The following is a 12,136-nucleotide window of genomic DNA, read 5'->3' on the forward strand; positions in this document are numbered from 1 at the left end:
ATAGAGTCCCACAAGACGGGGTGGCCGTGCGTGTGTGGCAATGCCACAGGAAGGCAAATTGGCTTTGTTTGTGAAACTCCTTTAGGTCAGGGCTGTTTCTATAGTCTTCACCACTATATCCCCAGTGCCTAGAACAGAGCCTGCACGTATTGGATCTGATAACATGGGTTTAGTGAATGAATGAATGAATGAACTAAGGAACCATTCAGATATAGAATTGAAAAGAGCTCTGAATTTGGCTCAGAATATCACCCACTGGGAATTACTGTATAAAATAGCTATATAGTTTCTTTTAGGAGATTGCTCTCTCAAAAGATTTTGATGACAAATATCTGCTTTTCTGATGATTTTTAAAAATAGGCCATAGATGACCAGAGTAAAATTGTTTTGCCAGCAACAGTAAAAAGCATAATGGACAGTTGGACGCACCAGAGTGGTTTTCCAGTTATCACCTTAAATGTATCTACTGGCGTCATGAAACAGGAGCCATTTTTCCTTGGAAAAGTTCAAAATCAGACTCTTCTAACCCACAAGTAGGTAGATTTTCTCCTCTGTCTTCACCTTCCTTGGGCCTGAGTTCTGATCAAATGCAAGCCAGCCTGTGGGTGAGGAAGCATAAGCCCTGCTGGGTACACACCCTTTTGCAGCGTGTCTCTGGGATGGTGACGTAGGACTCCATGCAGGATGTCACTGGGGTCCTAGGATGAGGTGGAGCCTCTGATGTCCTGAGCCAGGCCAGAGACCTGCATGTAAGGATTCAAGGCAGTGCCCCTCCCCCACACCAGTGACCCAAAGCTTTGGGTGTTATGTATTTCTTTTTGTCCTTCAGACAGAAATAATGAATTACTCAGGATTCTGGGTGACAGGCAATATGATAGACCTGTGCATGACCCCATGCTAGTTAAGAAAAAAGGAGATCCCGTTGCAAGGTCGTCTTCTCTTCCCTAGAAATAGTACTGAATGGTAACTAGTCCTTGAGGAATAATTCTGCACATGTCCGCACATGTATGTATAAGTGTATGTGTAGCTATACCTATAATATTGAATTATTAGAATTATGGCCTTTAGATGCTGGATTCAAATATTGACTTCACCAAAATTCAAATTTTAGGTAAGTCATATTTAAAATCTCTGTGTTTCAGTTGCCTTAAAAATAAAGTAAATGCAATAACATGTATCCCAGGAGATTGTTGTAAAAATGAAATGAAATGATGAGTATAAAGTGGCTTAGCATTCATTATTTTCTCCTTTCCTTCTATGTCTAAGTTTGTTAGATAATGTTCAACTGTTTTTCATAAAGTTTTGATCCTTACAACTCATTGCTATATTACCACAAATGAGTAATTAATTTTCAAATACCACCACCATAATTTTCAGGTTGTCCTACTATTTTTTTCAAAACCCCAGGGGAGAGGAACAAGAGACCTCAGGATCTCTTCGCCCTGTGCTATTCTGTGTCTTTGAGAAGAGTATGCCTCAGCTGTCAGGGAAAACACAGACCCTCAGTTTATTGTCTTTGAGAACCCAGACTTGTGAGCCTTTGAGCAAGATTGGAAATTTTGCCCAAACTCCAAGTATCATGTTCCTCCAGGTGACTAATGTCCTCTCTGTGGCCAGCTACTTCATCCAGGTCACGATCACCAATTTGGGGAGAATGTCGGCATTCAGTAAATACGAATAATCTGGCTGATTCATGCTGAATATTTTTCAGATGGGGAGAAAGCTTGATGCCAAAAGACATTTTTTGATGTTTGCCAACCTTTTATTTTCTTAAATATTTTAAAGATTTTATTTATTTACTTTTAGAGAGAGGGAAAGGAGGGAGAAAGAGGGAGAGAAACATCAACTGATTGCTTCTCCCTCACCCCCCACTGGGAACCTAGCCAGCAACCCAGACAGGTACTCTGACAGGGAGTCTAACCGGCAACCTTTTGGTTTGCAGGCCAGTGCTCAACCTACTGAGCCGCACCAGCCAGGACACCAAGCTTTTTCTTCTTAAATTGCTCTTTACCTCTCTTCACAAGGATGGATTTGGGTCTGTCTGCAGCATTTGAATGACCTGTGAAAAGGCCAGGTGGCTATAATTTATTATAAACAGGCCTTTAAAGTTTCAGATACAAGACAGCCTTAGTAGCTACCTTAAATTATAAGAAGTAAATCTGTAAGATACAGATTTACAGAGAGAGTAAACAAACAGCTAAAGCGAAACTGGCTCGTAAAAACAACAGTGAGTAATCATAAGAGTAAAGTCCTACATATCCAGAGGGATGACCAAAGATTTCGAGTTCTGTCTGTTATTTTATCATCTCATTTAGTATTGGCTCAGCCCTTACATTCTTATGTGTGAAAATTAATGATATTTAGTATTTTTTTCCCAATAAGTAACACATGGATTGTACCTATTCTTTGGATGAAAAGTGGAACTACACAGTCTTTAGTCTGGCTAGACAAAAACAGCAGTAAGTAACAAATTTTTTAAATATCTTCATAAATATATATATTATAAACAGTTAAAATTTTTAGCCTTTGAAAAACTATCTTGTTTAAAACTAAAGTATTATATTATTCTTACTGAGCACAGGAATCTAAAGAAAAGTTTCAAATCAAAAGCTATTAATGTAAAAAAAAGTATAATTTTATGGTAAGATCGATATACATATTTTAGAATTGCTTTAATTTTTGTTTCATTGGGTTTAATGTTTAGAATTAAGAGTATATCACATAGACATATATTGAAATATTTTTCAAATGTACCATTTCAAACGTGTCACATGTTCCTTTGTAGAATTATTCCCTGAAATGCAAGTTTCAGATTCTGACCATGACTGGGTGATTTTAAATGTCAATATGACTGGATATTATAGAGTTAACTATGATAAATTAGGTTGGAAGAAATTAAATCAACAGCTTGAAAAAGATCCTAAGGTAAGATTATTTTTATACCTTTTACTAAGTAAATATCGTAAATATTGCACTCTCTAGCCTTTCAGAGTTGAGCTTTTATGAACCTGCCTGGTGGGGAAGAGACCCTCCCCTCATTTCTTATTCTTAGAAAAGGGAGATTTTGGTTGAATGTATTGTGTTTTTGAACATTAATCTCACTTGATGTTAGTCAAGTTACTTAAATGTTCTGCTTTCATTTCTTCACTTTCAAATGGAAATAATATATTTTTGTTATTTATCATGAGGACTAGAGACAATGTAGGTAAACATATACTTAAAATTTCTAAGCGCATAATAGGTGTGCAGTATATGCTAGAAAATGTTAATTTTATAAAAATTATTTCTTAATCTCTCAGAGGGGAGATTTTAATTCACAAAATATCAATAATAATCCAATATCACTTTAAATTGTGAAACAACTCTAAATCATTATTCAATATGTAAATATTAAAATGTTGGCTAGCTCCAATCAGTAAAATTTTAATTGGTTAAATTAAACCAAATATCCATTGGTGGAGACAGATGCTGGCTTAGAAGTCTACAGGGTTGGCCACGCTGTGGACCCTTGGGCAGGTCATTGAGACTCCATTTGTAAAAGTAGAGTGTTGAACTAAAAGAAATCTTAGGTGTCTCTCTGAAAGTTCTCTGAGATGAGCATGTAGCATCCTCTCTACCAGAAGAAGCATTAAAGAACATTGGTCCAGACCTTGGATTTTGGGTCAGGTAGATTTGTGTTTATATTTTTGTTCATCATTTACCAGGTGTGTGACCTTAGGCCTCTTATTTGGCCAGTCATGCCTCAGTTTCTTTATCTGTATAATAATGGGTATAACAGACCAACCTTAAAGGGTTGTTGCAAAGACTAAAGAAAGTGATGCATGTGTTATGTTTAACAAAGGACTGACAATTCAGGCATTCAGAACACATTCAGTAATTTTTAAAAATTATTGTACTTTTGAATAAAGCTACAAAAACCACTTATGGGAATGTTTTGTTCTAACATCTTTTTCAGAGCAGCTAGATTCTTGTTGATTTCTAAGGGCACTCTTGGCTAAGGAAGTACTAGGGCATGTCATTGTAGCAATGATTTCTTGAAACCACTGTAGATTTACTTACTTAAACACTGAGGTCAGTTACTCCTACAACATAATTGGTGAGAAAATAAAAATATTTCAATTATTAATATTAATGTATAAAATGAGTGATTACTTGCCAGGAAAGAAATGAGACTACTACCAAGGAAAGAATTAAGCTTGGCTTGCTCAGATGTTGAAAAGGATGTAGTGAAGATACATTTTCTAGGACCAAATATATGAAACTGCTGGGAGGTGTTGACAGAATTCTGTGGGAGGCCCCGTGCATCCTTAGGACACTAATGCTGAGACAGAGTCCTGTGGTGGCCTGGCAGTGCCACGGAGCTCAAACAGAAGCCTCAGGACTTAGGGAGGAGATCGACCCCTGCCTTTCCATGATTCAAAGGGGGGCTCTGTTGGTGGTGGTGTGTCAAAGTAGTAAAATCTTGAGAAGAGATACATCATTTAAAGAGTACTTCAGTATTACCAAAGCTGTGCTAAATAATATTTATTGAAGGCTTCCTATGCCAAAAAATTCCCCTGACCATGATTTGGGCATCGTAATACAATTGAATGTGTAATTTCTGTTTTGGAGGGGCCTTTTAAACTTGGCTTCCTGTTTTATTTTTTAACATGCTGTTTTCAGGGAGTATTTTGGCAAAACTCTCTGCTATTTAAGCCTTATGATTCACGTCTAGAGGGATCATTTATCAAAAACAGATGTATAATAAATAAATTGTGGGGAATACCCTTAGTAATGATCATTTCTCTGCACGAGACAATTCACGTGAAAGTGTTTTGTAAGCAGCAATGATCTTTAAATGTTGTTATTCTTTTGAAAATTGTTTTTTTTACTAAAAAATGTTCTCATCTTTTCTGCACATATTGGGGTCTAATTTGTAGGCTATTCCTGTTATTCACAGACTACAGCTGATTGATGATGCCTTTTCCTTGTCTAAGTGAGTATATATTCTTCTCTCATGGTTTTGAGTGTACCTTGAGAACTTCATCATTACGAACTTCGTCACGTCACTGTGAAGCTGGTTCTTTAGTATATCCAGGCTCTAGCTTATCAAGATTAGGATCAAATTCTGTGGTTATAGTGGAATTTTATTACATAAAACTTTCCGGAATATGCAACAACTTGAGGGAATTACACGAGGCGAAATAAGCCAGTCACAAAAAGACAAATACTGTATGATTCTGCTTATATGAGGTCATCAGAGTCTTCAAATTATAAGCAGAAAGTAGAATGGAGGCTCTCAGGGGCTGGGGGAAAGGGGACGGGGGAGATGCTATTTAATGAGTACAGAGTTTCAGTTTTACAAATGAGAAGAGTTAAGGAGGTGGATGGTGGTGATGGTTGTACCACATTATGAATGTATTTAATACCAATGAACTGTACACTTAAAAATGATTACACTGGTAAATTTGTATGTGTATTTTTCCACAATAAAAAAGAAAAAAACCCACAATTTAAAAAGTTTTATCAGGAAAGAGCAATAGAAAGCAATGCTTTCTCCAACAATTTGAGAGGAAGAATATGTTCTTTCTCAAGTCCAAACATGGCAGTCAATTATATCAAAGTCCTATATATTTTCAATTGAATTGGATTTGGTAAAATAACATTTAAAATGGTCATGGAAAAAGTTTTTAAAGGATCTTAAAAGATCAGCAAAGACAATTCAATGTTTTAAAAGGAACCCTTTAAAGGAAAAGTTTGAAAAGGAGGCAGTAGAAAAGATATAAATAGAAAAAAGATAATAGTGTTTAAATATTTATAGGATTATTTTTAAAAGTATAAGAATCATTATTTTAATGTATTAGCCAGGAATAAAAACTTAGGTAAACTGCAAGTGATTCAGGCTTGCTTCTGTAAACTCTAGTAAATGTTAAAATGGGTTATTTAGGAGGATCGTGGATGTGTTCATATTTTTCTGTAATATTGAGGGTTAAGGAAATAAAGTAGCTGACATTAAAAAAAAAGAGTTGTTGGAAATAAATAGACTTTGACCTGAGATTTTGAAGTGATTTATGCTACCCAAGGGTGATGGCTGTAGGTATAATTTTAATGAGATATGGCCTGTATTTTAACATATTATAAAATTATCGATTTTATTTATATCATATTTATTCAATATAAGCTGTTGGTAAGTACTTAGCCAGGTAAATTGATATATGTTCAGAATTTAAATTTTCAGGCAACAAAGTAAAGGAAAATCTACATGATAAATTATCTAGTATGTTCTTTCTTTGGCTTGTCATATTTCTTGAATGAATGTCTGCTCATTTCATCCTTCATTTCCTTACTACTTCTTCCCTCTGTGACCTGCAGCGCACTTCCTTGCTCACTACTTTTGCTGATCCTCCTCTCTAAGATTGCCATGAAAGTGATACTGTTGATCACATCCTCCTGGAAACTGCTTTTTTGGCCTCCTGATACTCCAATATGCAAAATCAATTCTCCTCATGTATCTGACTTCTTCTTCCTGCTGCAGTGAGCATCCTCAAGACCAGTGATGGTTCTGTTATTTTCTTCAATCTTTCCTTTGGATGACTCAGGTATTTTTTATTTCAGCAATTATTCTATTATGTACATGTACAGTGCCTAGAAGATAGAAGGCACTCAATAACTGTGGAAGATATGGTGGTGACTTCTAAATCTACATATCTATTTCTCTCTTCATGTCTTCTGTTTACCCTGTGGTTGTTTAAATTCAGCACCCAAGACACTGAATGTTTTTCTGCCTCTAAATTGTTCCTGCTATCATTTTTTTTCTCTATCAAAGGTACCACTCTTCTTCCCATCGCCCAAACTTGAAACATCAGAGATATCCTGAACTCCTCTACATTTCCCAAAGAGTCACCATGTCTTCTTACCAATTTGTTCTTGGGAAAGTCTTGGATTCTCACCTTTCTTACTACCTTCACTGCTTCCATACTAAGCCAAGCTTTCATGGTCTTTTGCTTGGCCTATTGCATTAGCTTCTAGCCTTTAGTTCCTTTGAATTCCCATCTTCTTCAGCACAAGTGCAATAACATTTTTTAGGCATTGATTTCATGATGTTACCCAGTTGTCTAAACACCTTTCCACCACATGTAAACTCTTCGTCCAGACATTCATGGCTCTCCACAGTTTTAATCCACCTTTCCAATTAAGTTCCACCTCTTACCTATACACAAAATAAGTCCTCTCATTCAGTTAGCTTGGTCTGCCCATCATATTAATTCCCACTTTAACTTCTTTGTCCTGTCTTCCCCTTTTTTGCTACCCACTTCAATCCTACCCACGCTTCATTGTCCTTCTCAAATTCTTCCCTCAGGAGCCCTTTGCTGATTTTTTCATCACATGCATATGTTTTCCTTCTTTGCAACTTTATTTTATTTATTGCTTTTTTAGGACATTTTGTTAACAGCTGCTTATGTGAAAATCTCGGTTCCTCACTGAGGAAATAAGCTCCTCAGTGGTAGGCAAGTGTAATGTCCTATATTCTAGTTTATGCTGACAGAACATGAGCTAGAGAATGATTTTTAATTAATACTTGTTGAATGGAAATTATATTCATAAGAATGCATACTAAGTGCAGAAATACTGCTTTGCCAAATTGAAATGGAGGATCTGTCAACATTGCTTGGTTCCCATCTTATCAATGAGAGGGGACTTGTACCCTCCAGCTTCCTGATTTCACATATCTTATCGAAGTCAGGCCTTGAAGCATGGAACAAACATGGAATGTGTGCAAATCACTTAGCAAGTGAAGGTTTTTTAGTTTTTGTTTTTAAACCAAACAGAAACAATTATATTGAGATTGAAACAGCACTTGATTTAACCAAGTACCTTGCTGAAGAAGATGAAATCATAGTATGGCATGCAGTCTTGGTGAACCTGCTACCCAGGAATTTTGTTTCTGATGTGAACAACTATGATATATACCCATTATTGAAGGTAATTTCATTCTTTGTTATGTGGTTTAAAAGAACTCATTCTTCCTCTTTCTATACTCCAAAGAGCACCTGTGAAACAGGCCTTTTCAGAAGTAATAGTCTATTATATTAGTTCCATACATATATTCATTTTTTAGGAATGACTGATTATTCTTTTAAAAAAATACCTTAGTCATAAACCTGGTCTTAGATATGAGTATGATGGAAGTTTGGAGTCCTGGCTGGTACAGCTCACTGGATTGAGTGCCAGCCTGCAAGCCAAAAGGTTGCCAGTTCAGTTCCCAGTCAGGGCACATGCCTGGGTTGCAGGCCATGTCCCCAGCTGAGGGTAGGTGGAGAGGCAACCAATTGATATTTCTCTTTCTCCCTCTTTCCCCCTCTTTCTAAAAAATATAAAATAAAATCTTAAAAAAAAAAAGAAGTTTGGAAAGGTACTTAATTCTTATTGAAGTCATGTGTCCTAACCCTAACCCTAAGAAACCAGAAGTGGACAGAAATAGTATGCCTTTTTTCTTACAGAAAAGAATAGTATGTATTAATAGCTATTTTTCCTGAAAGAGTGTTAGTCAACAGAATGACTTTTAACAATCCTGTATTCATAATTGAAATACTCTGATTTATAGGGCCAGCACTTAAAACCAAAGAGATGTTTTCTAGAAAAACTAAAAGTTTCAAAGCTGCTATTGATGGTGCAGAGAGAGAGAGGGAAATTAGAATTAATGAATGAAGAAATAACATGCCATCATAATGAATGATATAAAAGGAGCAAAGTTCCATTATTAGGTTTTAAACAGTGATCGTAAAAAAAGACAGCGCTGGTAAAATCAAAGCAAAAGTTAGGGAGCACCCCTCCGGAGAGTTAAGGGCCACAAACAAACCAGAAGGTAAGTCAGGTGGTGAAGATTCCGAGGGAGTGGCTGGGCAGTGTGAGGGCGAGATCACAAATACCTCGGGGCTCTAGACTTTCTTTTCTCTTCTGTCCAAAGTGCTGATGGGAACTTACTTGAATGAGGGCACAGTGAGCAACAGAAGGCACTTCAATATTTGTGGGATTGAGGTGGCTCATTGATAATATCTGGTGACTGGTTTTGGGTAAATAAGTAAGAACTAATTATCTGTTTTGTTTTTTAATTTTATTGATTATGCTATACAGTTGTCCAGATTTTTTCCCCCTTTGCCCTCCTCCACGCAGCACCTCCCACTCCCTCAGGCAATCCACCCACCATTGTTCATGTCCATGGGTCATGCATATAAGTTCTTTGGCTACTCCATTTCCTATACTGTACTTTACATCCCCATGGCTATTCTGTAACTACCTATCAAAGAGTTTCAATGAATGATACCTAGTTATTCTCAAGGATGTATATATTGTAAATATATGTTTATAATTCTATTATTTACCAGCTGATAGTTCAATTGAAGAAATTTTATTTCGGATTTACAGCTTAAATTTATCTAAGGCATAAATCAATTTTCCTTATTTTCTTGGCAGTATATATATTAAACATGGAAGTTTTAAAGTAGGAAGTTAGTTTTAAATTTTTATATTTTTTCTCATTTTTGAAGACAACCAGAAATGGATAGGGTGATATTAAATGATAATGATAGCTAATATTTATTTATTTATGTGCCAGGCAGTGTGCTTACATATATTTTTAGTCCCCCCAAAACTGTAATATTGGTATTATTGCAAATCCCATCTCTTTTGTATGAGCAAACTGAACCTAGGTAAGTTAAAAAATAAACCAGCTACACATTACTAACACATAAAGGTGATTTCTGAAGAAATATCTGTCACTATTAATGTCTTTTCAGATAAGGAGAAATACAGTGCAAATTCAGTGTTGTGAGCCAAAACTAACAGTATATTTTCTTTTCTGTTTATAGAAGTATCTATTAAAGAGATTTAACTCAATATGGAATATTTATTCAACTATAATTCGTGGAAATGTGGCAGCACTGCAAGATGACTATTTAGCTCTGTAAGTATTTTTTGAACAGTGATAATTGCAAACAATGATTCATATTAATAGATAGGCTTTCAGATTTACATAAGATCTTAATAACTAAGATTCATTGAGAGATTTTGCATGTGATATTTTTAGAACAGTAGGTTGAGATTGATGAGCTACATGTATTCTAATAGGAAATAATAGTTAGCGATCTCCATTTACTGGAAAAGCACATTTGTGTATACACAGGAATTTATAGCTCTATATTCTCAAATCTTAGGCTACTGGTTGAAACTGTAAGTGTGTCATACTATTGGTGAAGGGTTGTGCTAAGCAAAGTCAGCCTGTACCAATTAATTGAAAGGCATGGGAAGGCCACAGGGGAAAAGGATCCCTTCTATATATTATTGGTGACAGAAATCCTACCATTGTACAAATTTGGTGAGAGAGGTTGCCAGTGAAATATATCAGTCATTGTGTGTGATCCCAAGTGTGTGATCACAAATGATTTTCACATCATTGGTTTGGTGAGGAGAGTAAGCATGTGGTTGTGATGGTGTGGGAAAGGGGTGGAAGTCAAAATACAGCTGTGGTATTGCTGATCTCCCCGGGACCCAAGGTTTTTTTGTGTGTGCTGGGCTTCTAGATTTAGGGAAGGAGTTTATAATCAACAATGGTGTAGGGATTCTATTTACAGTACTAGTCAAATCAAGCTGAAATCAATTAGACCAAACAAGAAATACGGAGTACACAAAATGTGATTATCTCTTGTAAGTATCCTCTGAGAGAGGAGAAAATTTCAGTGCTGGGGCCTGTGACTGGAAGGACGGAGTTGAATGGACAAGCGGATGGAAGACGGGGAAGACTAACTGGGGTAGTAAGTGTGGTGTCATTTGTGAGTAAACAGGAAGGCCAAAGAGTGCTCAGTCAGGCAGCACACCTGTTAACTAGCCATATTCTTGGACTAGTTAATTGGATGAAGTAACCTGCTTTTTGTAGCATCCCCAAACCAGTTCTCTTTGGAGCAATCTTGCTGCAGCCAGCTTGGGATGGGTGGGGAGAGGGAGTGTGTGTAAATGAATGCTCAGAGCTGCTTCACAGACGGCCTCCACCCTTGGACATTCATTCCACTTCTGCGTATGGGAAGGTCAAGTCACGCTGGGTTGAAAGGAGAGGGTGGAGTAATAAGGGTTCAGCCCTTGCATTTCCTGGAAATGTATGGACAGTTTGAATTTCTTTGCATCTGACCCCAAACTTGGGGAGTGTAGGAATACACATCTCAGGTACCACTTATCTGGATTTATTGTTGTTCTTCACTCTAGTCTTTTGAAATTACTTCATTTTGAACCATAATATGTACCCCTTCTTGATTCTGACTCTGGCCTGTGGGGTCTGTGTGTTGTGGCTGTGACCAACAAATTCACACGGACTACAGAAGTCCTGTGGAGAAAAAGGGATGGCAGGCCGCTCTCTAAGTGAGAGAGAGGGCTCTGACCCCTGCCTGGACAGGCTTTTATTGCTTTTCTGGGTACGTTACATCTAGGATGGTCCTCATGTACCATGCACAGGTTCCCTGTAGGTGATTACCTTTTACAGATAACAAAGAAAAGAATGTTGCTAATTATTTCAAAGAGAAAGGATATTTGCAAATGCAAGGGGAAAAGTGGTTGAACTGGTTACACTCCATACTTGGGAGGTTTAGAACAGATTTTAGGAAGTTACTTTAAAGATACGAATAAACTTAGAGTTTTATAAAACAGGCCACTTGTTTTCTACACACTCCCTGCTTTTTTAAGGGAGCATCTGCTGTGTTGGGAAGGGCAGGATAAACCCACACCTGTGAACTTGGCCAAGACTAGGACTTAAGGCCATGTCAGGGTGTCCCGATATGTGCCTGTCAGCTGTTGATGTGACTGTTGCATACAAATAAAAAAAATTGATTTTTGCTTAGGTAAAAAAAATAAATAAATAAAGATACACAGTGAGCATCTGCTGCCTCAATGCAGGGTGAGGGGGCCTTAGCAGAAAGCAAGCCTCAGGGCAGCCTAGGCACAGAGCAGCCTGGTCCCCCCCCCCCCCGCCGGGGAAAAACTGTCTGTGGGCTCGGCTCCTGTGTGCCGACATGCTCCCCATTAGTTTTCCGAATAGGGGCTGGGCTACATTCGCCATACCATGCGGATAGGTACCCTATACCTTCTCAGCTATAGAAACAAAACGAAAACC

At 37.3% G+C, this 12,136-nt stretch overlaps 1 protein-coding gene across 2 annotated transcripts in view; it reads left to right on the forward strand.

Annotated features, from left to right (window-relative positions):
* Positions 1-12,136, forward strand: part of LVRN (laeverin) — a 58,403-nt gene that overhangs the window by 30,535 nt on the left and 15,732 nt on the right. For both annotated transcript variants that reach the window (XM_053911641.2, XM_024563336.3), the window contains exons 10-15: positions 361-533; positions 2,383-2,459; positions 2,786-2,925; positions 4,920-4,975; positions 7,809-7,962; positions 9,849-9,943. In XM_053911641.2, the coding sequence (XP_053767616.1) occupies positions 361-533; positions 2,383-2,459; positions 2,786-2,925; positions 4,920-4,975; positions 7,809-7,962; positions 9,849-9,943 (695 nt within the window). The remainder of the gene's footprint in view (positions 1-360; positions 534-2,382; positions 2,460-2,785; positions 2,926-4,919; positions 4,976-7,808; positions 7,963-9,848; positions 9,944-12,136) is intronic.

This window comes from Desmodus rotundus, chromosome 1 (genome assembly GCF_022682495.2).
Source record: "Desmodus rotundus isolate HL8 chromosome 1, HLdesRot8A.1, whole genome shotgun sequence".
NCBI lineage: Eukaryota > Metazoa > Chordata > Mammalia > Chiroptera > Phyllostomidae > Desmodus > Desmodus rotundus.